Source organism: Felis catus, chromosome B3 (genome assembly GCF_018350175.1).
Source record: "Felis catus isolate Fca126 chromosome B3, F.catus_Fca126_mat1.0, whole genome shotgun sequence".
In the NCBI taxonomy this organism is placed as follows: Eukaryota; Metazoa; Chordata; class Mammalia; order Carnivora; family Felidae; genus Felis; species Felis catus.
The window spans coordinates 121,944,805-121,961,219 of NC_058373.1; the positions used below are offsets into that span (position 1 = coordinate 121,944,805).

General features: G+C 41.8%; 1 protein-coding gene across 1 annotated transcript in view; it reads right to left on the reverse strand.

Annotated features, from left to right (window-relative positions):
• TMED8 (transmembrane p24 trafficking protein family member 8) overlaps positions 1–16,415 on the reverse strand; it is a 35,164-nt gene that overhangs the window by 7,802 nt on the left and 10,947 nt on the right. The window contains exons 2-5 of the mRNA XM_023255898.2: positions 8,775–8,856; positions 2,739–2,868; positions 1,049–1,175; positions 516–821 (exon numbers count right to left, since the gene is read on the reverse strand). Of these exons, the coding sequence (XP_023111666.1) occupies positions 516–821; positions 1,049–1,175; positions 2,739–2,868; positions 8,775–8,856 (645 nt within the window). The remainder of the gene's footprint in view (positions 1–515; positions 822–1,048; positions 1,176–2,738; positions 2,869–8,774; positions 8,857–16,415) is intronic.

Sequence of the window (16,415 nt, forward strand, 5' to 3'; positions counted from 1 at the left end):
TCAATAAAGATTACTTAGGTTAAAAAAACCTGCTCTGGGCATGAAATGAAGGAAGTAAACAGTAGTCGGCCAACTGTGACAGGTTGGAGAGGAGTACAGTCAGCAATGTGCAATCACCCAGTTTGGTTCCAGACTAAGAACAATGGCAAATATCCCAAACTATGAGAGAAATATAAAATAATCTCGGTTTATACATGATCTATATACTGCAGCACTGACCCAGCCCTTTCCTGCCCATCCTATCCCTTTCCCCAAGGAGATGTTGGGGAAACAGCTGGATACTGACTAAAAGCAAAAGAAGCTTTCCACTAAGGCACCAATACCAACCCCACCAGAATGTTCTTTGAGGGTCAGACTTTGGCCTGTACCACTCAGTTTAGCTTACAGTGCTGAAAGCAGGATTCCTCGCCTGCATTCTAAGGAAGGGAAGGACTGGTATAATACGGGAAGTGGTCATTAGAAACTGGGTTGAGCCAGAAGAAGCAAATTGCAAATTATGCTAAAATTAAATTTACCTTCAATCTCTTCCTCCTCTTCTTCATCTTCATCCTCATCCTCACTGGAATCACTGACCTGCACAGTTATGTCAGTGCTGGTTACAGGGGTCCAGTCAAAATAAACTCCAAAGCCAATGTCATAGTCATCAGTCGCAAACTCCCAGCAAACACGCTTCCCCTCTGGATGGGTAGGTACCCGGATGGTCACCACCTCACCCCGCTTCACCACCAGACGGCTGTTCTTCTCTTTGCCCAGCTTGCTTTTGAATTCCTTCATCTTGGTAAAGGTCCAGATGCACGGAGGAGCCATCAGAGGTGGGGACACTAAAAGGACAAGCAGCTTACTACTGAGAAACCAAGAGAAAATACAGCCAAATCTGGCATTTTGCTTAGGCAGGGTGTCATAGTCAAAGACATTCTTTCTACTTCCTGGCTTCTTTGACTGCCTTTCACAAGTCACCTTCTTAGTTTCCTTCCATCTGTCTGCCTGTCTTTATTTAAGCACCCACGGGGAACAAAGAAACTACCTTCCATACCCCCAAAGGTCTCACCTTTCCTGTGATCCCCCAGGAGATCTGCAGATTCCAAATCAGCTGAAAGGATATCTATAGCTCCTGTGTGCTCAGACTGGATCATAACGATGTCCCCGGACCTTTGTGGAACTTGGTACTTGGCCATCTGCACAATGGAAATCTGATTAGAGCACTTACTAGCATGGCAGATTCCAATTAGCCTCCTTCCCAAGGGGGCTGCCCACCCCTGCCCTATTGCCTCTACTTTCCATCAGCTCAAAGCCTGATGTGCTATGTTCCCTCCTCCCTTTTGCAGCTCTCCCACTCCAGACCCTTTATAAAATCCTTGCCCGTGAATTTCCTCCAAGCTTGCTACTGACTTCTGCACCAATAGTGTTTCTGTGCCACACCGTGACCTGCACAGCACCTCCCTGTGGCCCCTCTCATGACAGCGCTTGCATCCGGGGTTTAGCCCGGCTCTGACTCTGCCACACAGCCTCCCGCTACAATCCCCACTCCCAGGCTACCTCCAGATCCCTGTCAATCAAGTCACCAAAGCACTGCAGAGAGAGCCTGTGGTTTATATTCTCTGTCCCTGGCTTATCCACGGCACATCCGGGATGTCCCATGCCACTGGCTGTCACATCCACTAACAGTGTTCTGTAAACAATTGTCATTTCACCTGTTCTAATGTATTTAAACAGTCCATTTGCTGCCAGATATCTAACCTCTACGGAAGAGTACAAGCATCCCTTGAAATTCGAAGCCCTCGCTAACCCATGACAGGAGGCTGCAGTCTCTCTCTAGCGGGTTTCACATGAAACCACTCAAATCAGTGCTCCCGTTTCTTGTTTTTATGCCATAACTTCTTGATCCTTCTCCAAGCAGTCAGCAGGCAACTCAAGAAATGTACACCCACTGGCCACACGGGACAGCATACCAGTGAGATGGCTATCCAGTTAAGAAACCAGAATTATATTTGCAAGAAAGAAATTTTGAATTCATCCCAGACTATATTCTCATAATATCTCTTTCTGAAGATATTACCTCTATTGCCAAATGAGGTGAATCAGACTTTGGCTAACCTGCTTACATGAGTCTTTCCTTTTCCACAAGGCTAAACAAAGGATTTAGTTTGCAACATATTAGCAGCACAGCATTAGTAAAGTCACCAGCAGATCTTGGCTTCAGTTCCCTCATCTGTAAAATGGGAACATAATGGTACCTGTCTCATAGGTTTGTTCTCAGAAGCAAATGAAGTATTGTGGATAAAAATGCTTCGTAAAGTAAATGTAATGATAATGTTTGGCATTGTCTTTATTGACCATAATACCATTAGTTATTATAATATATGTGTTAGTAATAATACAAACAACTCCTTCCTCCATGGCAGGGAGATTACTGCTATCTACACCACTTCTATGGAACCTTGACCATAAATCCTGAGTAGATCTACCACAAAAAAACTGAAGCTAAAACACGATCCCATGGTTGAAGGCTCTTCACATCCAGAGGATGTCAGACGCCACATGAACATCCATTCTAACACTTCATTTCTTGAGTAGCTGCTAGTTCAGTGATGGGCCCTGAGGGTGACACACATGACCATTCTCAAATAAATAAAACTGAGACGCCCCAATGCTTTCTAGGTCCAGCCCATCCACACACATCTAGATTCTGGTGCCACACACCGCTCCTCCCGAAGAGACTGCGACACTGCCCTCCCTACCTTGTTGAGGACCTGGGCCTGGTCTCCAGGCAGCGATTCCTGCTCCACCAAGGCCTGCGCCTCCAAGGCACCAGCTGTCTTTCGCAGATCTTCAGTGGCATCCTCACTCGCTCGAGATACCGTCTGTGGCCTCTCAGAAGAAGACAGCATGTCAATTCAAGGACTCTTTCAAAGGGCACAGTAGTCTTGGAGAAACTTAGAAATAAAACAACCTTCAAGGGACATCTCCCAACCTCTGCTTTCCTCTGGCATTTGGGTCCACTGTCAGTTTAGCTGACCACTGCCCCGGGCTGACTTGGCCCACAATAAAGCGGTGACAGCGTGTGACGGCCCAGGACTGATGAAGCCAGGCCCCAGGTTCTGAGAACCATGGCGAACACGCAGGTCAGTCGTCTGAATTTTGTTCTCTGGGACCCACACCATCTGCTCCACACAGGATTTCAACAAAAGTCAGAATCCCAGTTCTGTTCTACACATAAAACTTCTGTTAGAAGCAAACAGAGGAGGCCTCGCCAGGGCCAGAAATCAATCACCAAAACACAGGGGGCGCAAACTGATTAGCAAGGCAATCCCTCTCCAGTCAGGCTGGGAGCAGTCTTTCAGCCTTTCCGCCTCACACCATCCTCCAGATCACACTGGCTAATGAAAGAAGGTCATCATTTTCTTTCCCTTTTTCAGCACGTTAATCTATTATCCCAATGACTTAAGGCCTGACAATTTGAATACTTTTAAAGAAGCAGAGGAATAATTTCGGCTCTCTTCCCTTCCCCCTGGCTTCTGGAAAGACCACAAAGTGAGCTAGGTGCCAGGGCAATGGCACAATACCCCAGGTCTCTTGGAAATCTGTTGTCAACAAAAGGTGGCATGGGATTCTTTAGAGCAGCAGTCATCAGAGTTCAGTGCGAGGACCGCTGGGGCTCTTCAGACTTTTTTTATAATAATTCTAAAACGTGATTGCCTTTTTTGATTTCCATCTTCTCAAGAGAATACATTAGAGTTTTCCAGTATAGGACACGAGATGTTGCAACAGAATGTACGCGGAAGCAGATCTAAGAATCCAACTGTCTTTGTGAAGCCAGACATGAAAGACAGTTACAACATCTCTCTTCTCACTAAATTATTTCTGCTTTGGAAAACAGTTGTTTTCCATTAAAAACATATTATTTATGTTTACGTGCAATGAGTTCATTATTTTCATTTTTAAATCAATAACTATTTTTTAATTTTTCAGTTTTAATTTCTAATATAGTAAACATTGATAGAGATAAACCACAGGGAAAATTCTTTGGGATTCTCAATAACTTTGAATTGTGTAAAGGTTTGAGAACCACTGCTTTCAAGCATCATTTCCCCACTGAGTAAATGACTGGAAAACAGTACCAGAGACAATATGGGGAAACAGGACTTATTGGGTGTTCATTAGTTTCTTTCTCTCTTCTTTTTTAAATTATAAACAAGAAAAAGCACTCCTAGTTTACAAATTACCTCTTTTCAGATAAAACAGAGCCATCTTTTGGAGTATACAAGTCACCCCAACCTACCTCAGGACAAACAAGAGGTAGTCACTATAAAAACCAAAGGTATGGGATACTGTTGATTTTTATGGTTTTGCTTGGGTAATCCTGTGTAAAATGTAAATTAGTCTAGGCTGCAAGCCTATTTTTTCTCTTAAGCCCAGAAATTCCAGTCTGCTTTTGTTTCTTGACACTCTTTATCCCTATCTGTGTCTTCCATTAGTGAGCCTGATGGCAGGGATGGGCCCTGTTCCCGGCATGCATGGCATCTACTGCCAGGCCCATCACATGGAACCCTCATCTCCTAAAATGACCTCATGTCGTCGTGCCCAGTCCGTTGCAGTCACAATGGCCTCTTGAATCTCTGAGGGTCCTCAAACACCTCAAGCATTCGAGGGTTTTGCACCCGCTGTCACCTCAGCCTAGAATATCCTGCTGCCAGTTACCTGAGGGCTTCCTTCAGGCTTCTGCTCAGCTATCACTTCTAGGGAGGCTCCCCAGATAGCCGCATGTTGAATGGTTCACCCTGCCCTAGCCCCATCAGTCCTTCTAGCCTTACCCTGTTCACCTGTCTTCACTGCACTCACTACTGCCTGACATATTATGTCTCGTATCTTGTTGACTGCAAGGTGTATATTTGTTTTCAGATTTTAACACAAATGAAATGCAGGATGTCCTAAAAACTGGTGGTGTCTTACAACTGCCCGGGGCCCGGACTGACACAGTCTTTGCCCAGGAGATTTGCCTTTGCTTCTGCCAGTATTCAGGAGGGTTTCCAACTGAGACAACTTGAATAAGTTCTGTGTGAGGGTTTTGTTCAAACTCCAATGGCACGGTGAATTTAGACCACAAACTGGTGACTACAGACTCGTGGTTCATATTCTCAGGGGAGATCTTTTTCTCCTCCCCTTACACAGAGCCAAGATGGAAACACTCAACTTTCCTTGCGGTCTTTCTCTGTGTGGAGGGATCTTTTTTCTTGTTTACCTTTTCACTGAAGGTTCACGCTTTTGGTGTCCTAGCTCCATGAAGGATGGGAGCGGGTGGGGGTGGGAGGGAGTGTCTATTACTAGACTCTCTGCCTGGGACATTTTTCCCTTTCTTGGTAGTTCATTAAATAACAGTACATCTTACAGGTGATGGCAACTTAGAGTCTATGAAATAGGATGTATGCTTGCTTTCTGTCTGCCCTTCCCACTAGAATATAAACGCCATGAGACCAGGGACTTGGACTGTTGTATCTCCATTGCCTAGAACACTGCCAGGTAAGTAGCAGGCTCTCAACAAATATCTGTTGAATGAATAAATAGTAGACGGTCCCAAAATATTTGTTGAATAAATAAATGAATATATTAATTTTTGTTTAGGAGCAAAAGAGAAATACTGGCATGTGAGAATACAAGTTAATCTGACCATTAGCCTGACCTTACTGTACAAGGCATCTAAAATTAAGTCTCCTCTTTGCCTTTGTGTATGCTACTTTGTATAAATATTGTTCTGCTTATTAAAAAAGTTTTAGGGGTGCCTAGACAGCTCAGTCAGTTGAGCATCCAACCTTTGATTTTGGCTCAGGTCATGATTTCATGGTTCATGAGTTTGAGCCCCACATCGGGCTCCACACTGATGGTGTGGAGCCTGCTTGGGATTCTCTCTCTCCTTCTCTCTCTGCCCCTCCCACGCTCTCTCTCAAAATAAATTTTAAAAAATCTTTTAAAAATAAATAAACTATTTTAGAGAATAGTTCTTTTTAAAATTTTTAATGTTTATTTTTGAGAGAGACAGAGAAACAGAGCGCAAGTGGGGGAGGGGCACAGACAGAGGGAGACCCAGAATCCAAAGCAGGCTCCAGGCTCCAAGCTGTCAGCACAGAGCCCAAAGCGGGGCTCGAACCCACAAATGGCTAGATCATGACCTGAACCAAAGTTAGCCGCTTAACCAACTGAGGTACCCAGGCACACCAACAAATAAACTATTTTAAACAGGACATGCAACAGCCACATGAGTTTAATGTTCACATTAGCATTTCATGCTCTGAAGAATCAATGAAGGGTATTTGGGGAAAGATAAATTGCAAATCACTTGATGCCAATGATAAATCACATAAAGGAAAAACTCCTACTGTAAGCCTTCTGGTTTGTGCTGACCCAGAGCAGGGAGGCCATCCCAAGGGAGGGGACAGCCTGACCAGCCTGCCAGCCTCACTGGCAAGAGAGAGAGTCGGGCCCTTGCATTTCTAATATACACAAAACATAAACACTGCACTTCAAGCGTCATTTGGACTGGACTTCTTTCTTCACACACTAGATTTTAGAAACAGAGCTTTAAAATTAAATCTCCTTTTTTCTAAGAATGTTGTAGATTCTTCACTCAAAACTTTATTCTTAGGAGGAAACATCAGTCCGTGTCAAAAGCCAGCCCCCAAACATCCCTCAGATCAACATCCAGAAAAAGGCTGGTGGCAGCAAGAAGGAAAAGGCGCTCCCTCCTGGGATTTGAGGAGAACAGGAATTGTCTCAAATCAACACAGCCTTGGGGAGGCTTGGTCTTCTAAAGGGACTGTTCTATAAATAACCTAGTAGCTCTAAGCATAGAACTCAAAACCCTTCTAATGCTACTTACCAGAACGAGCTTTAGAGAACAAACCTAGAACTATGTGAACTTGGGCAAATTTTTAAATTCACCGTTTGTTTTCCTCATTGGAAAAGAAACACCTGTTTCAGTAGGGCTGTTAGGAGGATTAAACGGTAGAATGCATTTTCGCACCTAGTATAGTACTGAGCAAATAGAAACATTCTGTAAAAGGGGCGTCTGGGTGGCTCAATGGGTTGAGCAGCTGTCTGACTCTTGATTTCAGCTCAGGTCATGATCCCAGGGTTGTGGGATCAAGCCCTGCATCAGGCTCCACACTGAGCATGAAGCCTGCTTAAAATTCTCTCCCTCTGCCTCTCTCTCCTGCCTGCACTCTCTCTCTAAAATAAAGATTAAAAAAAACTTTTTTAAGAAACATTCTGTAAAAAGTAACTATTTTATTATCATTATGATGGAGAATATTCAATGAAGCATGGCTATTATATTATTATCACTAACTATATTACCATAATTATTATATTAAACATTATTATCTCCCATCATCTGAATTCTGGGGGAAAAAGCTTTATTTCATATGCAAAAGTAAGAAGAAAGAAATTCTACTCAAGAAATAACAAACTGGGGCACCTGGCTGACTCAGTTGGTGGAGCATGCAACTCTTGATCTCAGGGTTGTGAGTTCTAGCCCCACAATGGGCATAGAGTTTACTTAAAAATAAAATAAAATAATGTTTTTAAAAAAGGAAGTAACAGTAGCACCTGGGTGGCTCAGTCGGTTAAGCCTCCAACTTCAGCTCACATCATGAACTCAATTCATGAGTTCGAGCCCCACATCAGGCTCTCTATTGTGGGTGCAGAGCCCGCTTCGGATCCTCTATCCCCCTCTCTCTCTGCCCCTTCCCCACTCACATTCTCTCAAACTCTATCTCTCCCAAAAATAAACATTTAAAAAAAGATTTAAAAAAAAGGAATAACAGATTGTTTAAATATCTTGACATTCCTCCCTACGCCCAGCCATCAACTTTGTGTGGGGCATTGAGACCACACTGGTTCTACTCAACAGTACTGTGCCATGAGCAGATCAGTTGGGCTATAATATCCATTTGCTCAGGGTTCTCCAAAATACAGTTTTTCATTAATTATTCCATTAGTTTTTTGGGTTTCCACTTACTCTAGAGCTCAGTACAACTGTTTCCTTTCTGCTATATACTCTGATATTAATGACAGTAGACAGATGAAATGGATGGAGCAGGAAATTAAGAAGAACAATCTGAGGGACACCTGGGTGGCTCAGTCAGTAAAGAGTCCAACTTTGGCTCAGGTCACGATCTCACGGTTTGTAAGTTTGAGCCTCGTGTCGGGCTCTGTGCTGACAGCTCAGAGCCTGGAGCCTGCTTCGGATTCTATGTCTCCCTCTCTCTCTGCCCCTCCCCCACTCACATTCTGTCTCTCTCTCTCAAAAATAAATATTTAAAAAAATTTTTAAAAAAAGAATAACAATATTGAAGGTTCTCACACTGGTTTAATCTAAAAATTACATTAGAAAAAAACCCCTCCAAAAGTGTGTGTGTGTGTGTGTGTGTGTGTGTGTGTGTGTGTGGCTGTGTATCTTATGGGTAAAAACCAAACACACATTGTCTTGAAAGTCTACCTGGGATCCATGTCTAATGTTTTAACATTTCAACCTGGGCTTCAAGAGAAGATAAAAAAGACTACACTTTTTGTTACAATTTCGTTCTCTGGGAGTGAAGAAAATTTCATAATCTGAAAAAGATCTGACACTGCCCCTAAACACACTTAAGGGCTAATTAGTCACCAAACCATCCATACTCTTCACTCCAACTTGCTGTCCCCCTCAAAGTTGCCATCCACATCTCATTAATCCCTTATCTCAGGAGATAAACCTCTAGGAGCCAAGGAGTTGCTGTCCCTACCTGTAGGGTGAGGAATGGGACTCTGGATCAGAGGCAGAAGCCACTAGAGAGGTCACCTTGGTGTTTTCTAGATCTTCATTCTCTAGAAAATCATGGAAAGAAATATTCAATATTTGAGAAGAGGCACAATCATAATTATCTTGTACCTTTAAAAAAATCTGGCAGTTTCAACCAACCTTCTCTTTACAAAAATATCCTGGGCATCAATTTCTGAGAGGCCCAGTGCATAAATTATTCAAGTCCTCACATCCAAGTATTCTCAGACCATCATAACCCATTCATGAAAGAATAAAACCCTTTCCAAAACAAGTCCCCACAAAATTCATTCTAATTTAAGAATCACACTTCTCAGAAAGCATATGGTTAAATTAGGTAAAATACAGAAGGCAGAGTGAGATTTAGGATGAAATGAACTGGAATCAGAGCCAAAGGATGGAGGGTCATCTCCACATTCGGTAGGCTCCCACCACATATCAGAGGGAAAGGATTTTTATAATTTCTTTCACTTACTCACTCACCAATGACTTACTGGAGAACTGTTAGGTAGCCTCAAGGAGCATACAGGTGAAATGCATAATGAAGGCCATGTCCCCCAGGTCACAAGCCTAGGACTGGTATCATTGCCATTTTACAAGTAAGAACACTAGGGTACAGACAGATTCAAATGTGGGCAGTCATGCTCCTAACCTTTAGGTGCTACTAAGTCTTATGGTTTATTCATCTAGACTTTCCTTGAGCACTCAGAAAATGGTTCAGCATATTTAGATAATCCCTGGTTTAACCTCCTTTAGTTAAGACTGAAAGAAACTGAAACCCAAAGTCCACTTCTCAATACAAAATACAACTTAATGAAGTAAATGTCAAAAACTGCAAATTTCAGAGTTTGGTAAAAACATAAAAGTGCAAATGATGGACAAATCCTTCTGATACAACTTAAATCCAACCTCATTTTTTCGTATGTGAAAAGATCTATTTTTCTTTCTGTCAACTCACACTCTCATAGATAGAAAGACCTTAGAGCTTATGCCACCCAATTTTCTTCTTGGGACGTAATAGAAAGTACATATATTAGTCTCTGCCCCCGGTTCCTGGCACAGAACTCCAAAAATCCTGATGATTTCCTAAGTGAAAAGAGCAGTAGGAGCATGTTTTGTTCTAATACTTGGTCTTTGATTCTAGTTCCTGACACAGAGTTCATAAATCCCTTAGCATTTACTAGGTGTTAGTAGTGTCTTATGTTCTAATGAGGTGACTCTGGGTGGACGCCTGGATGGGGGCTGCTCACCAGAAAGACCAAGCCATGATCAGAGGCTTGGAATTGTGACCCCAGCCCCATTCTCCAGCAAGGGGAGAGGGGCTGGCAATGAAGTTAATGATTGATCATGCTGACGTGATACAACCTCCACAAAAACCCCCAAAGTACAGGGTTTGGAGAGCTTCTAGGTTGGCGAACACATCCATATCTTGGGAGGGTGACGTATCCCAACTCCCAGGGGACAGAAGCTCCTGCACTCAGGATCCTCCTGGACCTCACCCTCTGTATCTCTTCACCTGACTATTCATCTGTATCTTTTCTCATATCCTTTAATCAACTGGTAAATGTAAGTATCTCCCTGAGTTCTCTGAGCTGCTCTAGCAAATCATCAAATCCAAGGAGGGGAGGTCATGGGAACCTCCAATTTATAGCCAAGTCAGCAGGCAATTGTGGGTAACCTGAGACCTACTACTCGAGACTGGCATCTAAAGTTGGCTGAGGAACAGTTTAATGGGACCAAGCCCTTAATCTGTGGGACGTAACACTATATATCCAGGTAGAGTGTCATAATTCAGTTAAATTGTAGGACACCCAGATGGTGTCACAGAATTGTTTGGTGTGAGGGAAAAACACCCACCTCTGGTGTCAGAAGTGCAGTGAGAGGCAGTCAGTGTGAGAGTAAAGTAGAAACTCAGAAGGACTAAGCTTTCTTTAAACCTCCCAACAAAGGAACTGAGTCTCAGACAATTGTCAAATGTTTCCCAGTTCTGTGAAGAGGCCCTTTTCACAGAGACAATGAGAATACAAAGTTCTCCCCTATGTTGACCTAAGTAAAATCTGTTTCCTACTAAGCCCTGCCCTTCTATCCTTCCTCGCAATATCCTTTCAAATATTTACAGCCTGCTATCATCTTTCCTGCAAATTCCTCCTCAGGCTGACCATTTCCAGTTCTTTCAATCATCCCTCAGACGACCTCTGACCACACTGGCCTTGTTCTGTTGTTCTTCTTTGTTCCATTTAAAGTAAGGGACTTGGGGCACCTGGGTGGCTCAGTCGGTTGAGGATCTGACTTCAGCTCAGGTCATGATCTTGCAGTTCGTGAGTTCGAGCTCCGTGTCGGGCTCTGTGCTGACAGCTGGGAGCCTGGAGTCTGCTTCAGATTCTGTGTGTGTGTGTGTGTGTATGTGTGTGTGTGTGTCTGCCCCTTCCCCGCTCGCACTCTGTCTCTCTCAAAAATAAACACGGGGCGCCTGGGTGGCGCAGTCGGTTAAGCGTCCGACTTCAGCCAGGCCACGATCTCGCGGTCCGTGAGTTCGAGCCCTGCGTCAGGCTCTGGGCTGACAGCTCGGAGCCTGGAGCCTGCTTCCGATTCTGTGTCTCCCTCTCTCTCTGCCCCTCCCCCGTTCATGCTCTGTCTCTCTCTGTCCCAAAAATAAAAAAAAGAAAAAAAAAAAAAACGTGGAAAAAAAAATTAAAATAAATAAATAAATAAATAAACATTAAAAAAAATTTTTAAACTCCTACAACTCAATAGGAACAATCCAAATAACAATCCACTAACAATCCAATAACCCGATTTAAAAATGGGCTAAAGACTGAAATACACATTTCTCCAAAAAAGACATCTAGATGCCCAACAAGTATATGAAAAGATGCTCAGCATCACTAATCATCAGGAAATGCAAATCAAAACCACAAAAAATGAAGTATCACCTTACCCTGTTAGGATAGCTATTATTAAAAAACAAAAACAAAAACAAAAACACAGCAAGATAAGCATTGGAGAGGATGTGTAGAAATTGGAACCCTTGAATCTACATGAGAATGTAAAATGGTGAAGCCACTATGGACAACAGTAGTATAAAGATTCCTCAAAAAAATTAAAAATAGAATTACCATATCATCTACCAATCCCATTTCTAGGTATTCATCCAAAAAAATTTAAATCAGGATCTCGAAGAGATTAGGACTCCAATGTTTCAGTGTGACACTAGTCACAATAGCCAAAATGTGGTAACAACTTAACTGTCCATTGACAGATGAATGGGTAAAGAAAATGTGGCAGGGGTGCCTGGCTGGCTCAGCCAGTAGAGCACACGACTCTTAATCTCGGGGTCATGAGTTCAAGCCCCACATTGGGCATGGAGCCTCCTTTAAAATGTGGCAGTTTAAAAAAAATGTGGTATACACACACACAATGGAATATTATAATATTCTTTAAAGAGAAGGAAATTCTGCAACATGTGATTACATGGATGAACCTTAAGAACATTATGCTAAGTAAGCCAGTCACAGAAGGATACATATTGCACAATTCCACTTATATGAGGTATCTAAAATAGCCAAACTCACAAAACCAGAGAGTAGAATGATATTTGTCAGGGCATGGGAGGAGAGGGAAATGGGGAGTTGCTAGTCAATGGGTATAAAGTCTTAAGTATATAAGATGAATAAGTTCCAGAGATCTGCTGTACAATATTGTGCCAATAATTAACAATACTGTATTGTACACAAAAAAATTTTAAGGAAATATTTAGAAGCACTTCACAGAAATAAAAAGAATAAACATTAGTAAAATAAACAAAGGAAACACCATGACAGTTCGGTGTGCACAGCAAGTTCAGCGTGTCCCACCAATTTAACTCATTATTTAATGAATTCCTAACAAGTGGCTGGCCCCATACCAGATACTCGAGATGATGCACTAAGCAGACACAGTTCTGGCCCTAATGAAGCGTTTGGTCTAGCAGGGCAGACTGTGAAGGGCCCTCATCCCACAGATGATCAAGAATTTTAAGCTTAAATTTAAGCTAGGAAATGACATGATCAAATTTATATTTTTTGGTAGAATTCTATAGCAGCTGTTGGTAAGATGGATTTTGCCAGATCAGATGGGGGGCCTTTCCCCAGTTCACGAGAGATAATGAGGACCTAATAGTGATAGCTGAGAAAGAGTAGAGACGACTCTCTTAGAAAATCATTAGGTGGTCAAGTTTGTTTTCAGGATGCCCATGCTGGTGACGCTGATTTTCTTTATATATATATATACATATACATATATATATATACACATATATATATATGTATATGTATATATATATACACACACACATACATATACATATATATATATATACATATATATATATATATATATATATATATATATATATATATGCATGCTCTTGGCTTCAGAGTAGATTCCCATAATTCATCACTTACATAAAACACCCATTGCTCATCCAGCAAATGCCCTCCTCAATGCCCATCACCCATTTTCCCCGCCCCCACCCCACCCTTCACTATATGTTCACAAACCATCTGTGACATATTCTAGAACTTTGCTGAGAAGGTGCATCAAGTTTAATGGTCTACATTAAACCATGGTCTACTGGTCTAAACAATGGTCTACTGGATTCTAATCTGTTCTTCCCTTTGGATAACCGATATATAGGTTCATTTCTAGTCCCTGACATTCCTCAAAGATAGCACACAATTACATTTGCAGATTCTTTCGGGACCCCAGATGTGGTAGTCATCTGTCAATCTTTTGGCTTTCAAATATCCAACCTTCTCCTGGAGGGGATGGACTTTGTAAACAGTGAACAATGGAAGTCAGAATGGAAGATTCTTCTTTTTCCAGCCCCCAGGAAATTAGGGAACAGGCACATGACCTAAAATATTCCCACCAAGAATTTGAACTGGGAGTGGCACAAAAGAGAATTCATCTAGTGGCAGCCAGAGAGCCCTAACCAAATTGTTCTTGCTGCTTAGCCTCTGGATTGGCCTACTCCTCAGTTTTCCAACAATATGATGGGCCTCCTGTATCCTTGCAATAAGCCACTTTCTGCTTAAAGCAGCCAAAATTAGTTTGTACTGCTTGTAACCAAGAACTCTGACCAAAATACCTAGATAGTATTTGCGTAGGTCCAGAAATCTGAACTTAAAGTAGCCAGACATCCTAACTTCATTCTGATTATCTTTATTATTACAGCCAAGACTTAGTGATCTTTACTATATGCCAATTACTTTCTAAGCATTTTGCAGGCAGCATCTTTTTGAATTCTCACTTAATCTCACCGAAGTTGATACTAACATTACTTCCTTTTTATCACTCAAGAAATTGATGCTCAACAAAATCAAGTTAACTTGCCCAAGATGACCAGCAAATAGGAATAGAAGTGACAGGAGTTCAGGCAGTACACGTCCAAAGCTAGCACTCTTAATAGATTATACACTGACACCTCTTCAAATCTTTATTGTGAAATAGAACATAGAGAAAAGTACACAAAAATGTGCAGCTCAATAAATTATTACAAAGGAAACGTGCAAACTACTACCTAGGCAAGAAACAGATCAATCCTAGCACTCCTGAAGCCCCACTCATGATCCTCCCAAACATTACCTGCTCCCTTCTTCCATAACCATTGTCCTAACTTACAGAATCATTTCCCTGCTTTTCTTTACAGCCAGACCACCTAAATACGTATTCCTAGTGTTACTTCATTCTGCCTGAATGTAAAGGGGAATAATTTCCATGTAAAGGGAAACAATGCAGAATATTTTAAAACAAGCCTTTCACTCAACGTTATGTCTGAAGGACTTAACTATGGGGGCACCTGAGTGGCTCATTCGGTTACGTGTCCGACTCTTGGTTTGGCTCAGGTCATGATCTCATGATTTGTAAGTTGGAGCCCCACATCAGGCTCTATGCTGCCCACAAGAGCCTGCTTGGGATTCTCACTCTCTCTCTCTCTCTCCTCTTCTCTTTCTGCCCCTCCCCTGCTCATGCTCCCACTCTCTCTCTCTCTCAAAATAAATAAACTTAAAAAAAAAAAGAGGGGCACCTGAGTCGGTTAAGCAGCCAACTTCAGCTTGGAATGATCTCACGGTTTGTGGATTCGAGCCCTGCATTGGGTTCTGTGCTGACATCTCAGAGCCTAGAGCCTACTTTGGATGCTCTCTGTCTGCCCCTCCCCTGTTCATGTTCTGTCTCTCTCAAAAATAAGCATCAAAAACATAAGAAAAAAAAAGAGAAAGACTTAACTATGTTGTTGTGGGTAAGTTTGTTCATTTTCATTGCTATATAATATTCCATGAATACACCATAATTCATTAATACACCATTGATGAAATTTGGGTTCTATGTTTTGGGCCATTATGATTAATGCTAATTTATCAATATACCATTGATGAAGTCTGGGTTCTTTCTAAGTTTTTAGCTATTATGAATAATGCTGCTATGAATATTCTTGTTCATGTCTCTTGGTACACATGTGCATACATTTATTTTGTAATAAACCAGAAATGGAATGGTTGAGTAATAGAAATCTGAATAAACTTTTATAGACAATGCCAAACTATTTTCCAAAGGGGTTGTACCAAATATGTACTCGTGCTGGTATTGAAGAATATTCCCATTATTCTGTAGCCTCTGCAATACTTGGTCATAGTAATAGTTTTTATTTGGGCCATTCTGATTGGTGTATGCTCATTTAGTTTGCATATCACTGATGACTTATCATGTTTCTCGGCCATTTGGAAATCCTCTTTTATAAAATGCCTGTTCAAGTCTCTTCCCTATTTTACTGTTGGGTTGTTTTTTTTTTTTTTAACAAAATGATCCTTTATTGAAATATTTTCCTTTGTAGTTCTCAACTAGCTGAGCATTCCACTGTACCACTGTTGATGTCATCTATAATGCCATGAGGGTGATGGCCATCAACATCACAGTTCACAGTCTGGTGGTCCCTAGGATCTCTTTAATGGTTCCAGACAGTTCTCTAACTAAAAGATGGGTGCCTCCTCTGTCCAGCAATGACGACAATCTCATCAAAACTGATATTTCCATTGTGCTTAATATTCTTCTGTTTCTTTTTATATCTTGGCAGTTCCTAGAGGGCTTCAATAATGAGGGCAGACAAAGAAAGTACCACCTCAATCGGGGCCTATCCATCTTGGTCATTTTCATTGTAATCCTCAAACCCTTCCAATCACTGGTTGCTTTGGCTACGTCATTATCAACCTTTTTAGGAGAAAGATTTAGGAAGCCAATCTTGGGGCCAGGGAAGATGTAGCACCAACCTCCTCACTGGTGCACCTCAGGTACATGACTTTGATCTCATTGGGGTCAAATTTATGTGGCATGGTGGAAGCAGCTGGAGTCAGATGACCTTGGATTAAGGACAGCTACAGAAAATTACACCTTGGCCACCTCCAAGCCAAAAGCTGAAAGCTGGATTGTCTTTTTATTTACTTATAAGAGTTCTAAATACAAACCTTTTGTTAATTACATGTGTTACAAATACCTGCTTCCACTCTGTGATACACCTTTTCACTCTTAATGGTATCCTTTGGTGAACCAAAGTTCTTCATTTTAATGTGTA